The sequence below is a fragment of the Rhyacophila brunnea genome, unplaced genomic scaffold (assembly GCF_057557595.1).
Source record: "Rhyacophila brunnea isolate RB1 unplaced genomic scaffold, BYU_Rbru_1.0 scaffold_7, whole genome shotgun sequence".
Classification (NCBI taxonomy): Eukaryota; Metazoa; Arthropoda; class Insecta; order Trichoptera; family Rhyacophilidae; genus Rhyacophila; species Rhyacophila brunnea.
Genome location: NW_028233339.1, coordinates 11,638,304 through 11,656,010, shown reverse-complemented (window position 1 = coordinate 11,656,010; position 17,707 = coordinate 11,638,304). Strand labels below are relative to the sequence as shown.

Sequence of the window (17,707 nt, the reverse complement as noted above, 5' to 3'; positions counted from 1 at the left end):
CAAAGTGCCGTCCCTTATTATTTATATTCTTAAATATTGTGTAGGTACATTTATTGTGTACTAAATTCGAATATTTCTTATTGGTTATTAAATGTATACAACCGAAGATACACTTTTTGAAAAACTATACGCATAGACTGTTAGCGCAGCAGGCTAAAATTTTGATAGCCCATGGTATGCCAATATAATAATCCAAGGCCTGAACAAAAACGATGCATGAGTGCGAGTGAGAAAGTATTCGGCACCCTTACAATCTCTGCGACACGCGCTAGAGTAAGATAAAAGGTCTACATATGTGTGAGCTAGTTTCCAAAAGTATCGCCGGCAAATCGTGACGAAACGCTTCACATAGCGTCGATAACCTGCAAGCTCGTGTTGCTAAAATTGCTATTTTTGTGTTAAACATAAAGTCAGTGGTAAATATTTTTAGTTAATTAAGTAGAAAAGATGGTTCTGTGTGTTGTCTTAAAACGTGGTAGCCGTACTGATAAGCAAGAAGATGGTATTAAGTTTCATAGGTAAGTTGATACATGTTCGTGATAATTTATTTATATATTATTATATATTTTAATATCAGTGACCTAGTGTTTCTTTAAAATAACTTAAATTATGAATATCTTTATCTAATGGTTGCATTTTGACCGCTTAAAAATACTATATAACGTAAAAAAATAGAAAATTATATTTTTATTCTGAGCGTCTAGTGCGAGCACTAGCGAAATGATCTATGGTCTCAAACATTTGTATACGAATGCGTTCACTCGCCCACAAACCAAACGCAAGGCACGCGGCTTCATTTAGCAATGCAACGGGTGGCGTCTAGATGTATCTATAGTATATGTAATAATCATACATAAATAGTGTAGTAGAGTATATGTTTTATAACTTTGTACTTTTATGCACTCTTTACTACACTGATACGCCTCTTTGTCTGATTAATTAGCATACAATTAGATCAAATTTAATGATATTGACTTGTACTCGTATTATTATATGTAATAATAAATAAATAGATATTATGTAAGTATAATATATTACATCATTTTCATTTTCTAACAAGCTTATGCTTTATAACTGGAAAATTAGCGAGGAAGTATTAAACGCTTTGTCAGAAATAAAATGAACATTGCATAGTAGGTTGCGACATTCATTTACTTCATTCCTTACTGTTACAAAAAACTTCCATTTCTGAAATAATAATATTAATAATGACACGAATCAATCTATATTTAAAAAATGCTTCGTTGTATAAAAATAGACCGCGTCTTTTCTCTATTAATAAAATAGTTTCAACTTTTTGCGAATTCTCGGGGAACCCCCCGCTTCCGCAAATCTCCGGTTGGGAATCACTGCCGTTAGCAAACTATTACCGACAATTTTGTATAGAATCATTTCCAACTTGTTTTGAAGTGAAAACATGAAAACTTCAGGCTTTGACAAATGGCAGTCAAAACTTGAGAGTAGGTTCGGGCTTATTGATATATTACAAGATTTAAAATAACAAATATAATTTATTTTTATTTATTTCCGACACGCGAAACTTCCAACGGGTTGGGTTAACGCAAATAAATACTATGACAACAATATATCAATAGGCAGCCATGTTGGAATAATTTTGTTTTCTGTACAATGTCAACGAATGAGTTTGATAATATGTAGTTTTAAAATGTTGTATGCGCGGCTTGCATTAAAACTAAACAGTAAAAGGTGAGTAATGAATATTCAACAACGTTGGATTTATTATTACAAATCGTATAATATTGTAGCAATTTTATCGCTTTATGTATGTAATTACTTGGAATATTACCTTCATAATAATAGTAAAGAAAATTGACTTAGCGTTACCTTATTACAATTTATTAATAGTGGCATAGAAAAAAAGAGTTAATCTTTCATATGGAAACAGACGAAAAAGTTCTACGTTAATTGAAGTGTATATTTTATTTAACTGCTTTGACCTTCCATCGAGAATTAATAGTAAAATAAATAATGGAGTAGTATTTTACATAGTTTGCATACTATATAACGAATGAACTATTTCTGTATTCTGGCCTGACCAATATGTCATCACGGCTATCTCGGGAAAATAAAACCATCCCCATTTAACGTATATATAACAATATAATACTGCTTACTGCCTCTATCATTTCTACATCGCTGACTTGGCCGGAATTATGCTGTAGCATCAATTTTATAACGGCTAACGTTTTATTAAGTGAATATTAATTATGTGTTTATTTCTGCTGTTTTACAATGCTCACTAATAAACGCAAGCGCTGGAATAAATAATTACCGAATCAATTTTTGACAATATTGTGTCATTTTGGATATCTGTTATAAAATTTTTCTGCTCCCGGATATGTCAGAATGCTCTCCACTCATAAAACATGACAGAAAGATGAATATCAATGTGGTGAGAGTTCTCATAAAAATCTTAGGTGTTGTTAAATAAAATTACATTTTGTGGTGGAATGATAATTAATATGGAGGAGAAAAGATGACGTGGTGGATACAAATACAAAAAAATCGTTGAATTGGCCGAGAAAGTATTTAGAGAATGCCGATACATGCCAATTGTAATATAGCCAAAAATGATTATGTTCAATACTTGCATTTGAATTGATTTAAAAAAACAAATATTTAAGTAAATGTACATATTAACTATAAAGTAATTCATTATAATAATAGATTTACAGTTCATCTAATCTTATCTCTTCATCTAAATTATGTTCATTTCTTTTTTTAAATGACGGAGTGTGCAGTAAATTATTTTCAGTGTTTTCAAAAAGAACAGACACTATCGGATTTTATTGCAGTTTTAACACGTAACGTTACCTAAAAAATATAATAATATGAAAAGATTTAAGTGTTGAATACCAACTTAATATTGATTATTTAAAAAAATCTTATTATGATGTTTAGGGGCAATAAATATAAAATAAATGGAACTGGCATTTCGTAGTATAACTTTTAAAGATTTTTTGTTAATTATACAAAATTTAAAATATTTTTCTTAAAACTCATAGCTTACGGGCCGCACAAAATTGTGTTTTTTCTAATTACTTTTCAAATGCAAATTAACACGTTAATTACAAAATTAATTAAAAGAGCCCGTAAGCATTGTGTTAAGAGATGTTTCTTGCTACAAATCCATCATGAGAATGTAGTAATAGTATTTTTTTCCATTTTTCTGAAATAAATGGTTATACTTTCATTGTGAGACGGTTATTTGACATCGTATAGTGTTTTTCCACAATCCAATTCGAGATTGGATGACAGTTATTTTCATAGACTAAATTTTTATAAAGAAATAGAGTAATATAGACAATATCAATGGATAGAGGTGGTTCAAAGTGTATCTGTTTCCTGTATTTTTTGAAGTATTCAGTAGAATTGATATTATATGATATATACCTACATGCATTTCTTTTCATGACGATAAAATTTATTTGTTATATTTTTAGTATAACAATTGTGGCTGTATGCTTTTGCCACATTAAAAAAAGTTCTGAATATTTGTTTAAAAATATCTAAAAATAACAAAACTGCATCTATAATATTTACCACCACGTTATCGAAAGTTTCTGTGGAGAAATAAAACATATTATATGGGTGGAAATTAATCTCACAATGCAATAATCAAAATTCACAAAAAAAAATAACTTTAACATTTGGAAAATAGTTTTCACATATATTAAATGATTTCACAAATAAATAGATGAAATCACATAAAATAGTTTGTTTCACAAAACAAAAATCATAAATCACTCATTGTAAATATAAATTCACTCAATTTTGACAACTGCACACATTTGTAAAATTGTTTTCACCGATAAATAATATATCGCACAAAGAAAAGGTAGAAATTCACAAATGTCAAACTAATAATTGTAACAATACAATTTTATTAGAAGGCAATCGCAAAAATGATGCTTAGGTGTCAATATAATTAATGTTTAACGCAGTAATATAAATATATATTATTTGATGTAAATCTACAACCAAATAACACCACCTAGGTATACTTATCTTTTTCGATTCATCGATATAAATTTTGGTAAATGTGGCGCAGATGCCGTCATGAGATTGTATAAGTATCTTTTTTGAACTAAGCCTAATCTAACCTAACCTAATATAACTTAACCTAACCTAACCTGACCTGACCTAACCTAACCTAACCTAACTTAACCTAACCTAACCTACCCCTACCTAATATTACCTAATATAATCTTAGTTTGTGATAATGCAGTAAGTATCAAAATCTATGAGCATTTTAAATTAACAATTATTAGATCGAAAAGCCTATGCGCCGACAGAAAAAGGTATTTATTATAATTGTCTACATGGAATAAACTGTTTTCGTAAAAAAAAATCATGACGGCATCTGCGGCACAATTACCTAAGTTTTAATTAACGTCACTTTTTAAATAATTTTTAAAACCTAATACATACTTATGTTTTGCCAAAATATTGTATAAAATCATTAAACCTAATTTTCATTGTGTTTATATTATTTTACGATTAATTGGGTTACAATAGTATATTGATACGTGAAGACTACTTTTTCCTTAGTGCAAATCGATCATTTGATTGTTGTAGTTGATTTGTGAATATCATCCATTTCCGATGTGACGAACATCTTTTTAAATGTTGTCAGCGCTTTGTGAAAACAGTCTATTCAATTGTGCGAATATATATTCCCCATATTATATTAGGTACGTTTTTGATACATAGTTGAAGTTTAATAATTAATTATTTTCGAATCAAATACGCGATATAACGATTAGTGTTGCTATTGTGCAATATCCATTAAGTGTATTATCATTGTTTTAAACGCTTTGCAGTGGCATTTCTCAAGTTGCCGGAAGTTTCCGCTGTGTATGGCCAGCTGTTGAGTCACATCGCACGCTACGTTACGTGTGAGCTGAGAGAAAAGCTACCGCGGGAAATATTGTCGCGTGATTCTGTTCAAGGTCGGTGGCAGAGAAGGAAAGGTGCACCGGCTAAGAAATCTATTCCCCGCCAATTTTAAAGAATGCGCGCGCGTTTTTTTAAATTTCGAATGAGGCCGGAGAAATTTTACACGACATTATAGGTACAATCTGCCGATATCATTTCAATTGGAGGTTAATTTGGACAAATTGCTAATAATTTGTTTTTATTGTACCTACATCATACCAAAATAGACTATTGAAATAAGTTAATGCATTTCATCATTAGTAACATTATCCGTTATGTGATGTTAGATTCTTAAGGCTATACTTAAGCTGAGGCACGGTGTAAAACGATCGTGACTACGCGACGCGCAGATTGTACAAACGACGCGTGACGAACAAAACATAAATTTGTCATAAAAATTCAACATGCGTCCATTTATTTGTTATGTTTATTGTTATTTAAGTAATAATAATAATTCATTCATTGACTTGTTTTGTTTTTCGAGTAAATACGTAACATTTTTTAGTCATCTTTACACGATTTAAAATTAATTATTAATTAATTAATTAATTAATTCCTCCGACGCCATCACAAAATAAATTGACGTGCTGACAGGTCGACTATCGGTCTCCGACTGGCAACGTATGCAAAATTATGTCCCACATATTGCTGAAAATTATTTGCCGTTTCACTGAAGTATGCTCTTAATGTTTTCGTTATAGCTTCAATTGATTTATCCACAATAAGCTCATTCAAACGAAAAATTATATATTTTTACGATACACATTTGGCGGTCTCGTTATAGAGGGATGAGCCCGCGGTAGAAGGACACCAGGGGTTGTAGATGAAGAGTGGAGATTTGGTGGTTGTACCTATGGATTTTATTGCGGCGTCAACAGTCAGTACACGAGTTATGTTACAAGAGTTATGATACTGTTCCGAGGTCAGAGACTCAGTAGGTGAGATGCTGTGCGGAGCGATACAGATATTGAAATACTGATAGACCGGGAGGTTATGATATAATGGCATTCCCAATCAATTGTGATCCGCTATTTATCAACGTACTCACAATCGAAATAATACATTGAACTGAATGGTTAGGAAATAGCTATTAGGTACAATGGAGTCAGTTAGTCAGTCAATACGCGCTTTACCATGATCTTACTCCCTACTTCATTTATCGTTTGTCAATTTATGGCTACGGCCGTATGTTGTAACTTAGCCACTGGGAAATGCCAATAGAAATGGCGTATTTCAAAAAAATACTACCTTATTCTTAGGTCAATAATTATTATAAAGCAAACATTATTCGTAGAATGTTTATCACATTTGAATGGTCAAAGATATAGATTATAATCAGTATCTTTAAAAGTATCTCTAAATGTGTAAATCTTGCCCATTTTTTGAATAATAAAATGCCTAATTCTTATCAAATTTGGGATCACAGAGATTATCAATATAATTTTTTATTGTAAATATTTCACTATAATAATGTCGACATAAATTTTACTAATGGTTTTATAAATGCTTTTAAAAGTTAATAAATATAAAAAATCTTAACACCACTTCACATGGAAATATGACTATATTCTAAAACATTAGAGCGAGAGGTTTAAAAGAATACTATTTTATGTAATAAAAATACTTTATGCAGTCATCAAATATTTAAAATAAATATATAGGATAATAAGGCTTCAAAATTATGTAAATAGATTATCTACAACGTTTAAGAAATGTCCAGGATCATGTTTTGAAAATAGCATAAAAGCTCCATTTTGACGTACGCTGAGCATGTGGGCCGTTAAATCTTGCGATTTATTTATTGATTATAAAAATAGTTAATTTTAATCAACACCGACTGAATTAATGGTCCTAGGCTTTGTATTGAGCAGTAGATTAATCCAAGCTTATGATGATATTTTTTTTTAGTATTTCTACTCAATTTACTGTCCTCGATGGGTCTTAACTACTACCAAAAACTTTTTCCATCCTGGACGTTCCAGTACCGATGCTTTCCAGTTACTTTGGTTTAGTATTTTTAAATACTCTCAGTCCAGCTTCAACCTACAACATAGTCCAAAAGAGACCAAAAATCAACAATTAATGACCAAGTTACAAAGTTTAAAAAGCATCACTACTAACGATACGGCTGCTATTATTATTTGTTTTACCTTTTAATTACCACATTTAAATAACACGTTAATTATATCTAATGGCCAAGTACTCCGAACGCGCCAGTCGTGGTGTTAGCACTAAATGAGTTAATTGACAATATCATAAATTAATCAATGTTCATACTAGTCGATTATTTTGTTTTATGTTCGATTTTCAAAACAAACAAACAAATCACAGACATAAATTTATATTTTTTGATATCACAATGTTATATTAGCTGTAAGTACTTCAATTTGAATACAATATTGTAGTGTAATTCGTTTTGATTTTCCGTGTTATATCTAATATTAAAAATGTATTAAGAACAAGACTACCATGTTTTATTATTCGGGCAGTAAAAATGAAAAATGTCTCGGAGTTTTATTATTGGATCATAAGTGTTAAACTATCACGTTGTATATTTTAATCCCTTTAGAACTGAACTGACATATGGGTCAACTTCAATTATTAAAAAAATATATATTATAATTATATTGTATTTGGTTGTTTTACATTGTTGTATTAACTGATTACAATACACTGGTCTAAAATAATATAATTTTGATTATCAAAGCATATTATAAGATCGATAGCTTAATTTAAAGGATAGGGATCATCCACATATCAGTCGCCTAGAGTCATAACTCATGTTTTGCAATTTTGTCTCTTTTGAGTTAAATATACCCAGTGATTCTAAAGGCAGTAATCTATATAAAAAAAAATATTTGGTCATCAAAAGTCACTTTAAACCATGTGAAAATCGTTGACAAAGTTGACTGTTGGTATCATAACTCACATTTTTCAATGAATAATGTTCTGTCCTCAAGGCCTTACTAACAAATCAATGAACTCTATTTCTCATAGTGTGCTGTGCGTCTCCAGCCTTAGGAGTATTGAATATATTTTTAAAAAATATTGTAAATCGACTCACTTACTCATTAATATTTAATTGAGATCAATACTTTTCTTCGAATTACAAAAAACAGTGCTCTGGTGGTTTTTTGTGATTATCTCAAAACTCGATTTTTTGAATATGTGAGTTATGACTCTAAGCAACTCAATGACGTCACACGATTTTAGCTGTTCTAAGCCCCCCCAATTGTCACATTTCGTCACATAACCTTTTACATGTCTATATTACGTGTACAGAGGACAGTTCATGTAATTAAAGATAAATGGCGGCAGAGCAAGTCAAGATTTTCTAAAACTCTTTCTTTAAGCACTAAGGTGCATGGTTGCTACATCAGTGCAGCATCGCTTTGGAACAAGGAAGTGTGGCACTAAAATCTTTTCATTCTTGACACGTTTATAGCATCATGGAAGGCGGTCGTGCACAAGCCGCGGCTGCATATACATGGCGGGTGGAGATGGGGTAACTCAAATCATTGTCTATATTACGTCATATTAACAGATAAAGAAACATTTTATCCATAAATTTAACCCCCGATCCTCATGTTATAAAATTCTTTTATATTTTTTGTTCACTTTGTGACCTCACATTTTTTCTCTGATCTCCTCCCCCCTTTATCACAAATCATCACATGATATCAGACCTCCCCTCTCTAGAGTGTGACGTCATATATGGACAGCCCCTAATAGCATTTACCCCGATAAGAAAGATGTCACTTCAGATCCTACTTAGTCCAACTTATTTCTAGTTTTTTTTTAATTTGGTATACAATAATAATTTATAGGTTTTGTTAAAATAAAGCATTTTCAATAATTAGCATTTTTACCAATTCGTGGATATTCAGTAATGAATAAAAATATATTAATATAATATCAATATTCTACTAAGTTGGTTTTTATAGTTATAATTCTCCGTCGCCCGTTTATACAGACGATGCGAAAAAGCATGCAATTTTATAAAATATTCAAGGAAGCTTGGTAAAATTTGCAAGTCAAACAAATGTTATAGCATATTGTAATATTTTTATTTTCTACATTTCGATAAAGAAGTTTCATTCCTTTAAACGTACCGTAATTGTTCTTTTGTTGTGTGGAATGCATTTTTTGAATTTGCATATTTTTGCTCGAACTACTAACAAATTAAATTTTGTTACAATTAAAAACAGGAAGTGATTACATTATTTATATTGAGGTTTATTATGATGTATAGATTAATGCCGGAAACCAACTGTATGGAGCGCGTTTTGATACCTGAATAATATTATAGTAACCATATACCTACCGAGTCAGCATGAATTTCGACAACGTAAAATCAACAAGTCATTTAATTATCAATTGCTTCATTTAGCATCAGCGTTTTTATTACAGGCAATGACATAGCAATCGGCTATTTCATACTTGCTCATAAAAACACCTCGTAGTCGTTAGACACTGTGGTCAGCTGGTTCCTCAATCATAACCTGGTTTAGCAATGACAAGTATGACTCATTAACTTAGATAAAATAGTGGCTCGTGTAATGTATTGATTGCTTTTATGTAAATAACGAAAGACGATTGCTATCAGTCAACGCTCACTTCTTAATTGACAGTTGCCATTCTACATTCGTCTCTTGAGCACAGATTCCCGAGCTCGTCTCGATCATCATCACGACCGGATCGCGGCTTGGTCTGAGCACCCAGCTCACCGCAATACTATATATCGTTAGCTTACTCCAACTATTATAACCCTCTGTACTCTGCATCAAGATAATAAACATCTATATCCATCCAGACCACTGCTGCCTTCAACTCATCACCCGCCTTCTCCTTCATTGACCGCCAAAGTATCTCCAAAATTGACGTCCCATTATATCAAAGCGTAAAGTGCCTAACCGATATGTGCTGCCAGTACCTACGCATGTAAAGCATGTATTTTTAATGAAAGAAAAATCCAAAAACAATGATTAGTGTAACGTGTCATGATGGGTATAACGCCGAAAGATCACAAAATAAACCAATAGATAAGCCAGTTATGATAGCGGGCTAGACAAGACACTCAGCGAGTAGAACATTGATGGATAAATGAAATTATAGTATGGTAGACAAAGAACACGAATCGACCATAAGCAAAGGACCATCAAAAAACTCACTAAGTTCAGTGGATGTACGTAGGAACGAAGAAAGAGGGACGGAAAAGACTAAAGAGGGCTGGGCGAAGATTTCACTGCTATGGACATCTGTGAATCGACCCTGGTTGATATATTTAGTGTTACCAATAAAATACTAATATTATTAATAAATATATTATTTCTTATAATATTGTATTATTAATGAGAGGCTATATCTGACTCGCTTTTTACCTGCAACCTCATGTGAGCGCCAAGTGACAATATCTCATCTTTAACCTCTCGCGCTTTTCAATGACTTTCTTCTTAACCTAAAGCCGTTGCCACTGAGGTGCCCTACACCTTTATCAGAAATGGCTCACTGGCAGAACATATTTATCTCATGCTGGTTATTTAAAAATAACTAACGTTATGTATATACTATTATAATGAGATAAGTTATCATACACAGAGAAACAATCACAAAGAAAATTCTTTTTAAGACCTTTCACTGAAAATACATTTTCAAACGAATTTACGATATCAATGTTAAAATCCAATTAATTAAATATTTAATCGTTATTTAATAGGATAGCCTCTCTAAAAATACCATTAATTTATATTCCTCATGTAGGAATAAAATTATTTATTAAATTTGTTAAATAATTAATCTGGCAATTACTTGCTTGAACTCTATTATAATGGTTTGGAAATAAGTTTTTGAAAGTTTTTGTTAATTCTATGATATTTGAGTGTTGTATGCTCTGTGGTAGTGATTCACAAACCGTTGACTGCATGCGGCCTAAAATAACAAGTACATACTTCGTCACCGAATTTATCATTGAATACGACAAAATTCTGATTTCCCTTATACTAAGTTATGTTGAGCAAAATATGCACCTAATGGAGAGTGGAGAATGATTAAAGTAGATGAAATGTAAAGTATAATATTATATCATTATTTTTCAAAACGCGGTGGCCGCGCGGCTTAAGCGTTGGACTATCACGCCGTGGGTCTCAGGTTCGAATCCTGGGTCTGGCAAGTACACATATTGTTTTTCAATATGTGTGTGAGTCAGGGTATGGACCTAATAGGTTGAGCAAGTGGCTGACATCCATTTCTCGTAAAAACAAAATCTGTTAATACAAATCTCTACTCTGTGGAAGCCCATATCATATTATGATCCTATTAGGATCGGACATGGTAGAGAAGAAAAAAATTCAACACTTTTACCCACTGCGGCCCGTGGAAAATTAGAAAATGGATAAATTGGCCCTTATTTCAGATAGGTTGTGCACCATTGTTTTATGGTAGGTATGTTATTTGTTAACAGTTGTTTAGGGCTAAAACCCATCATCAGAACGATATATTTTATTTGAAAGTTATCTTAAGATTGTTTTAAACGTAGGCTTATATAGGCTGTTACAGTTTAAAAGCTGAATTATTGTAGAATTACCAAAAATTATATCTCAAAACCAATATTTTGTATGTAAGTAAGTTTAGTCTATCAAAATAATGTTTATACTAGATTATTATTATAAAAAAAATTGAAGTACTATAACGCGGTTATATTTTCGATTAGGTATGTCACCTAAAGAAATTATGGTACAGTTCGGTTATGAGGAATGCAGCGGAAAACACATTTTGAAAATACCCGATATACTGGATTATTTGTTAGTTTGGGTTAGTTTAGGTTAGGTTAGGTTGGGTTAGGTTAGGTTTGGTTTGGTTAGGTTAACTTAACAAATAATCCAGTATATTGACTATTTTCAAAATGTGTTTGCCGCTGTATTCCACATAACCGAGCTGTACCGAAACTATATTTTTATCACATAAGGTCATTATTGTATTCTTAAGTGAAACGATTCAAATTAAGAAACTTTCTCAAAATGTCAAAGCATCCATAAAAGTTCCCTCGTTGCACTATTAGTGTATAGAAAACCTTCACGCAGTTAGTTCCACGGTCATTTTTTTTTATTTCTTTCCAAAATTAAAGCCAAAGCAATTTGGAAGGTGTGAAATTAAGTCTATGTTCGGTCTATGGCCTACAAAGGTCCCTGAACACGCAACAATGTTAATATCCATTTGAGGAAAAGAAAGAAAATTACGCCAATTCTTGGCAACATTGATAAATTACACATATTTTGAATGATGGTGAATTAATTCAGTTTTCGTTAAGTATCTGATATAAGGTTGTAAATTTGGGGAGTGTATTTTTAATTCTAACCATTAATTACTGCTCAAAACAATTATAATAGCCACCTTGATTGGTGAGAAGTTGAAATGATTTTTAATTATTTCCTTGACCTTTCGCATGCTCATAAAAGTTACTTGAATAAGTTACAATTAGTTATGTTTCTGTAATACTGATTATAGCCGTAGATGGGCGATATAAATGAGTTTCGCATCTCAACCACAACATTTATATATTGTTATCTTTATAAGTGTACTGTATACTGAATTGAACGCATATTTGTTTAAGTGTCGTTAGTTTTTAAACAATATGCACAGATGTATTCGTATATACTCATCCTTAGATTCATCCAATATCAGGCTACGTTACATAGAAATAACGTCAATACAATATGTAAAATACAACCACACAAGCTAAACTCTTAAATAGTGACATTAAATCGCGTTCCGCCATGACTACTGTGGCCATTTTTAAAATTTTGATATTCCGATATCATTAAAATATATTTAACTTGTCGAGCATGGTAAAAGTGTGCAAATGGGACACTACAAATAAAATAATAATATATTTATAGTTAATATTACAAACGTCATATCATGCAAGTGTTAAAATGTAAACATACCGATAAGTCTTGTATATATGTACCTATGTACCGGAATGCCCTTAAACCCGCTGGATAGACGAAGTCATAAAGAGTGGAGAGAGCTAGGTAAGGCTTTCATCCAGCAGTGGAACCACCCCGGCTGGTGGTGATGATATATTAGTATGTATACATATATTGAATATACATAATTTGAAAACAACTCATGCATATACACACAAAAAAAAATCATTTTGTAGAAAAAAATACGACACTCGACGGGACTTGAACCTGTATCTGGTGTATTCGCGCCAGTATGCTTTTCCAATTAAGCTACGGGCATCTTTTTAAATTACCATGATTTTCACTGGTAGTTGTTACACGAAATGCTTATCGAACTGCGCTTGCTTCGCCAAAAAGGCGTAAGTGCCAATTCCCAACTATACGGAACATTAACTTGAGATAAAACATTGTTATTGTTTTTTTCGTTTATTTTTCACAAAATATAACGTGACTTATTTACGGCAGAAATGTCAGTACGTCCTTTTGTTTTAGCAAAAAATAATATTATATATTATATGAAGATCATTAAATAATAATTAAACGCATATTTCTTAAAACTATAGTATAGTTTAGTTCAGTATATATGTTCCCACTTTTTTGGATAAATAATCGTATATGTACATTAGAGCTTTAATAAAAGTATAAATTATACGCATAATGACTATTAGGTAGTACCCATGCGATTATACAGCCTGAAAGCTGCGGGATATTAATTATTGCAGTGTATACGAAGTTGATAAAAATAGCGCCATATTAAATAACATGAAAAATAGAAATCTACGATAACTCTTTAATTCGAACAAAAAAAGATCAAGCCGCTTGTGTGAAATGAAACTTTTTTAACACACGCATTGCAGTGTAAGTCCCTAATGATGGGCCAGACCTTCACCAGCGGCAAGTCCGCATTTCCGCATTCGCCGTAGGTCATTAACAATAATTATTAAATATAGAAACAATATCAGAAACACGTAACAGTCCCTTAAGAATAATATAATGTTCGTATGATTTGCATAACGTAATTTTATATAAGATTGTTTTTTGACATTCAAAAATGCGTATACTTTTTTTTATTTTTTTTTGACGATGGATATCAAAGGCTATATTATTAATACCACACGTTTTATTTACCAACAATCAATACATTCACTATCAAATGGTAAAGCGACCGTTCTTTTTACACGTTTCTTTCTACTTCTTTGTGAGTTAATTTATTTTAACGATAACGCTTCCTTTGATACTATTAATTTTCACGTTTCCACCAACGTTTCTAATTAGTCTGCCGTCTTCAATATACCCCATAATATCAGAACAGGCGTAGTATTTCATGATGCTGTCTATTGTGCGGTTAATTTTTTACATTACATATAAATAAAAAAATAAGGATTGGATTAATCGAATTTATATGTTGCTAGTTCATATTTTTCTTTTCATTTATTAGTCGGTCACAAAGATTGTTTTGAATATCGCACGATTTTTACATTGAAATTTAATGGTGCACTATAGAATAATTATTTTAATGCAATATTATATGCATAAATACGTTTATCACGGTAAAATAATTTTTGTGAGCCTTATTCAAATAAAAATCTAAAAAACTCACATTCTTGTAAATCGAAAACAATAAATATATTATTATATTCTTGTAATAAGTATAATTATCTGGTCAAGTGCGTGTCTGAAAAACTGTATGGTCATATTCACCATGAGGATTTAGAAATCGATGGCCGTATAGCATTGAGATAAAAATTTTGTCTATGAAAAATAGGTATTAAAACCATCGGAAAGCAAAGAAGAGGCAGAAGAAAATAGATAGGTAAGCAAATTAAATACACAAAATTTAATAACAATAAATATTAGAATAATTTTATTATTGGAGCTAATAAAATTGATAACGTTCCACGAACATCGCGTCATTTTTTGATCACATTAATATATGACTATATTTTTCCGATACGATTTCTCACGGTGAACTGTGATACGGCGAAATATATTGCATACAATTTATATTATGTAACTGGCCAAGTGAACCGTACCGTACGTTTTTTGGATTAATAAAAAATACTTTGATTTGTATTGTATACTAAATGATGGATAAAAATATACATAGTCTACATTTGGAAGTAAAAATAATTTATGTTTTATTTTAATGACAGAGGATGACATTTAATGATAAGGAATTTTAACAATGCAGAATTTTAAAATCTTTTGAAATTTTCTGATACATACTTAATTCAAAATACCTACGATTTTACATGAAAAATAATCGTAAAAACTATGGATAATAAACAACACATTTCATTTCACAAGTCATAATATATATGCAATGCCTGAAAAATGTATTAATTTAGTATACCTACATTATTACATTATTAGAAATAGGAAATTAAAAACAACCCCTATTTATTTATGGGAAAACTTGATAAAAATATTTAATTAGTTGTGTCTAAGTATAAATTATTGCAATATAGAACTTCGGTATACGTCTAGTTTATAAAATTTGTTAAATTTAATACTTAACCTACTCTAATTAACAATGGATAGACAATAAGTAAATTACTCACCCGGTGGTAGATTTTTATTATAGTCTGCATCTAGTATAAATCCATGGCTTTCGGAATTATTTGGATTGCAGAAGGCACTGAAAAGAAAATAAATATGGATTAGATCAGAACGGTATAGTTGTGTAATGAATTAGCATTTAAAATTGGTCGACTTTCCTCCTTTAAAATAATTGGATAGTGAAGTGCCTATTTTAAATTATTTTATGGAATTAACTGTTAATTCTTGGTGTAACTATTCATTATTGAAATATTAATATTCGCGTTATACAGCAGTACTCCAAAGCGATTATTCTGATGTTTAGTTAGGTAAATTTAATTGATTTGTACCAATCATATCACTCAGCATTTCATGAGTTACATTCTTATGATATGTATGTTTTATTATCAAAACAAAGCAATGAAGCGGAAGCGATTTTCAGCATTTCCTCAATCATAAGTAGATCAGTAGGGTATATTATGATTTATTTAATCGCGACAATGTATTAACTGCATTTGTATAAGTAGGAAGGACAATTCATAAATCCTCACTCACCCCGAGTCCATCACTCGGCTTACTACTCACATCGAGTCCGGTCACTCGACACAGTCAACAGTCGTTCTCGGTACATTGCCGTCAATTTAATAATACATAGTCAATCTCATCAGTGGTACACCCGTACCCGTGATTGTAACATCACGCTGTCATCTTTATCATTGTATTTATATTTTATTTTTGTATCGATAAATAAACACTCTTCTTGAAACATCCAAACAACAACGACCTTATCTCTACACCCCTTCATCACAACCTCAAAGATTTAATTTAAAGTTCTTAGAATTTTTTTTAAATATTCGTATTTTAAAATGCTATTTTATAGTTGTTTATTTTATACCAGTTGATAATATTTATAACTTTGAGCGGATGAAATCGATCCTGATTAATATTAAATTAAGTGGAATTAGTATTACATAATATTGTGAAGTATTTTAAGCTGGGAAGTTTTATAAATATTTTTTGTACGTGATAATATGATTAGGATAAATGTGAATAAACCATTATATGTATTTAATTCAATAAGCGGACATTTTTACAAGATAATTCGGTTGGACCAAAATAAAAACTAAAACTTGACATTATACTATTATTTATTATAAAAAATGTCATTTTTTTTTTAAATATTGCGTCTAATTAATATATTATGTACCTAAAATATACTTTAAACAAAAATGTAAAACTCATGAGAAAGCTTTATTACTCAGGTAAATTTTATCTTGATATTTTTTCATATGCTTGTTAGTTTATGTCGCATTTTTATTAATATACACTATAATACTAATATTATTCTACAATTAATTAGGTCACCTGGGAGAACCGAGTGACGCACTTTAAATCGAGTGCGACGATCATGATACTGTACAACTCAATTAATACTATGTAAATTAATCACAAAATACTTCGTAACACTAAGTTGCTATTATTACTAGGTACGTAACACACTGCATAAAAATAACTGCTAACTGGGTTACCTCATATAATGCTTATTATGACCTACTATGAATAGTAATATAATATGTAGTTTTCTCATTTCCAAAGAACAAGTGGATAAGTTTTACAATTCTGTTAACATCTCTTATCATTAGGCCATAATTTTTGTATATAAGATACGTATTTATTTTACATGTTGTTATACTTCAGCCGGGGCACGGTCTAAAACGATCGTGACTACGCGACGCGAAGATTGTGCAAACGATGCCTGCAGAACAAAACATAATTTGTCATGTCACAATAATAATATATTCATTGACATGTTTTCATTTTCAAGTAAATGGGTAACGTTTTTTTAGTCATCTTTACACGATTTAAGAATTCATACCCCGTTGCCATCACGAAACAAATTGACGTGTTCACAGCTCGACTTTCGCTCTCCGATTGCCAGCGAGTCCAAAAATTCGTCGCACCTATAGTTGAAAACTATTTGCCGTTTCACTGAAGTATGGTCTTAAGATGAACTCAATTTCATTCGTTTAGATATTATTGGTTGTTAATTTTTGATGAACAAATTAAATAAATAATACAAAACGTGTCGGTTTTTAAATTACAAGAATACCCAGTACACAAGATAAAATAATATAACATCCTTTATTGACTATACTTAATTTGGAAAAACCTTAGAAACCCCTTTTACCCATAATAAAAATCATAGATGAAAATATTTCTAGAGAGCGCCCTGATTTTTTTAATAA

General features: G+C 31.0%; 1 protein-coding gene across 4 annotated transcripts in view; it reads right to left on the bottom strand.

The window, feature by feature from the left end:
- Nucleotides 1-17,707, bottom strand: part of LOC147064476 (glycine receptor subunit alpha-2-like) — a 180,026-nt gene that overhangs the window by 99,007 nt on the left and 63,312 nt on the right. For all 4 annotated transcript variants that reach the window (XM_085957654.1, XM_085957657.1, XM_085957656.1 and 1 more), the window contains exon 2: nucleotides 15,485-15,561. In XM_085957654.1, coding sequence (XP_085813780.1) covers nucleotides 15,485-15,561 — 77 coding nt within the window. The remainder of the gene's footprint in view (nucleotides 1-15,484; nucleotides 15,562-17,707) is intronic.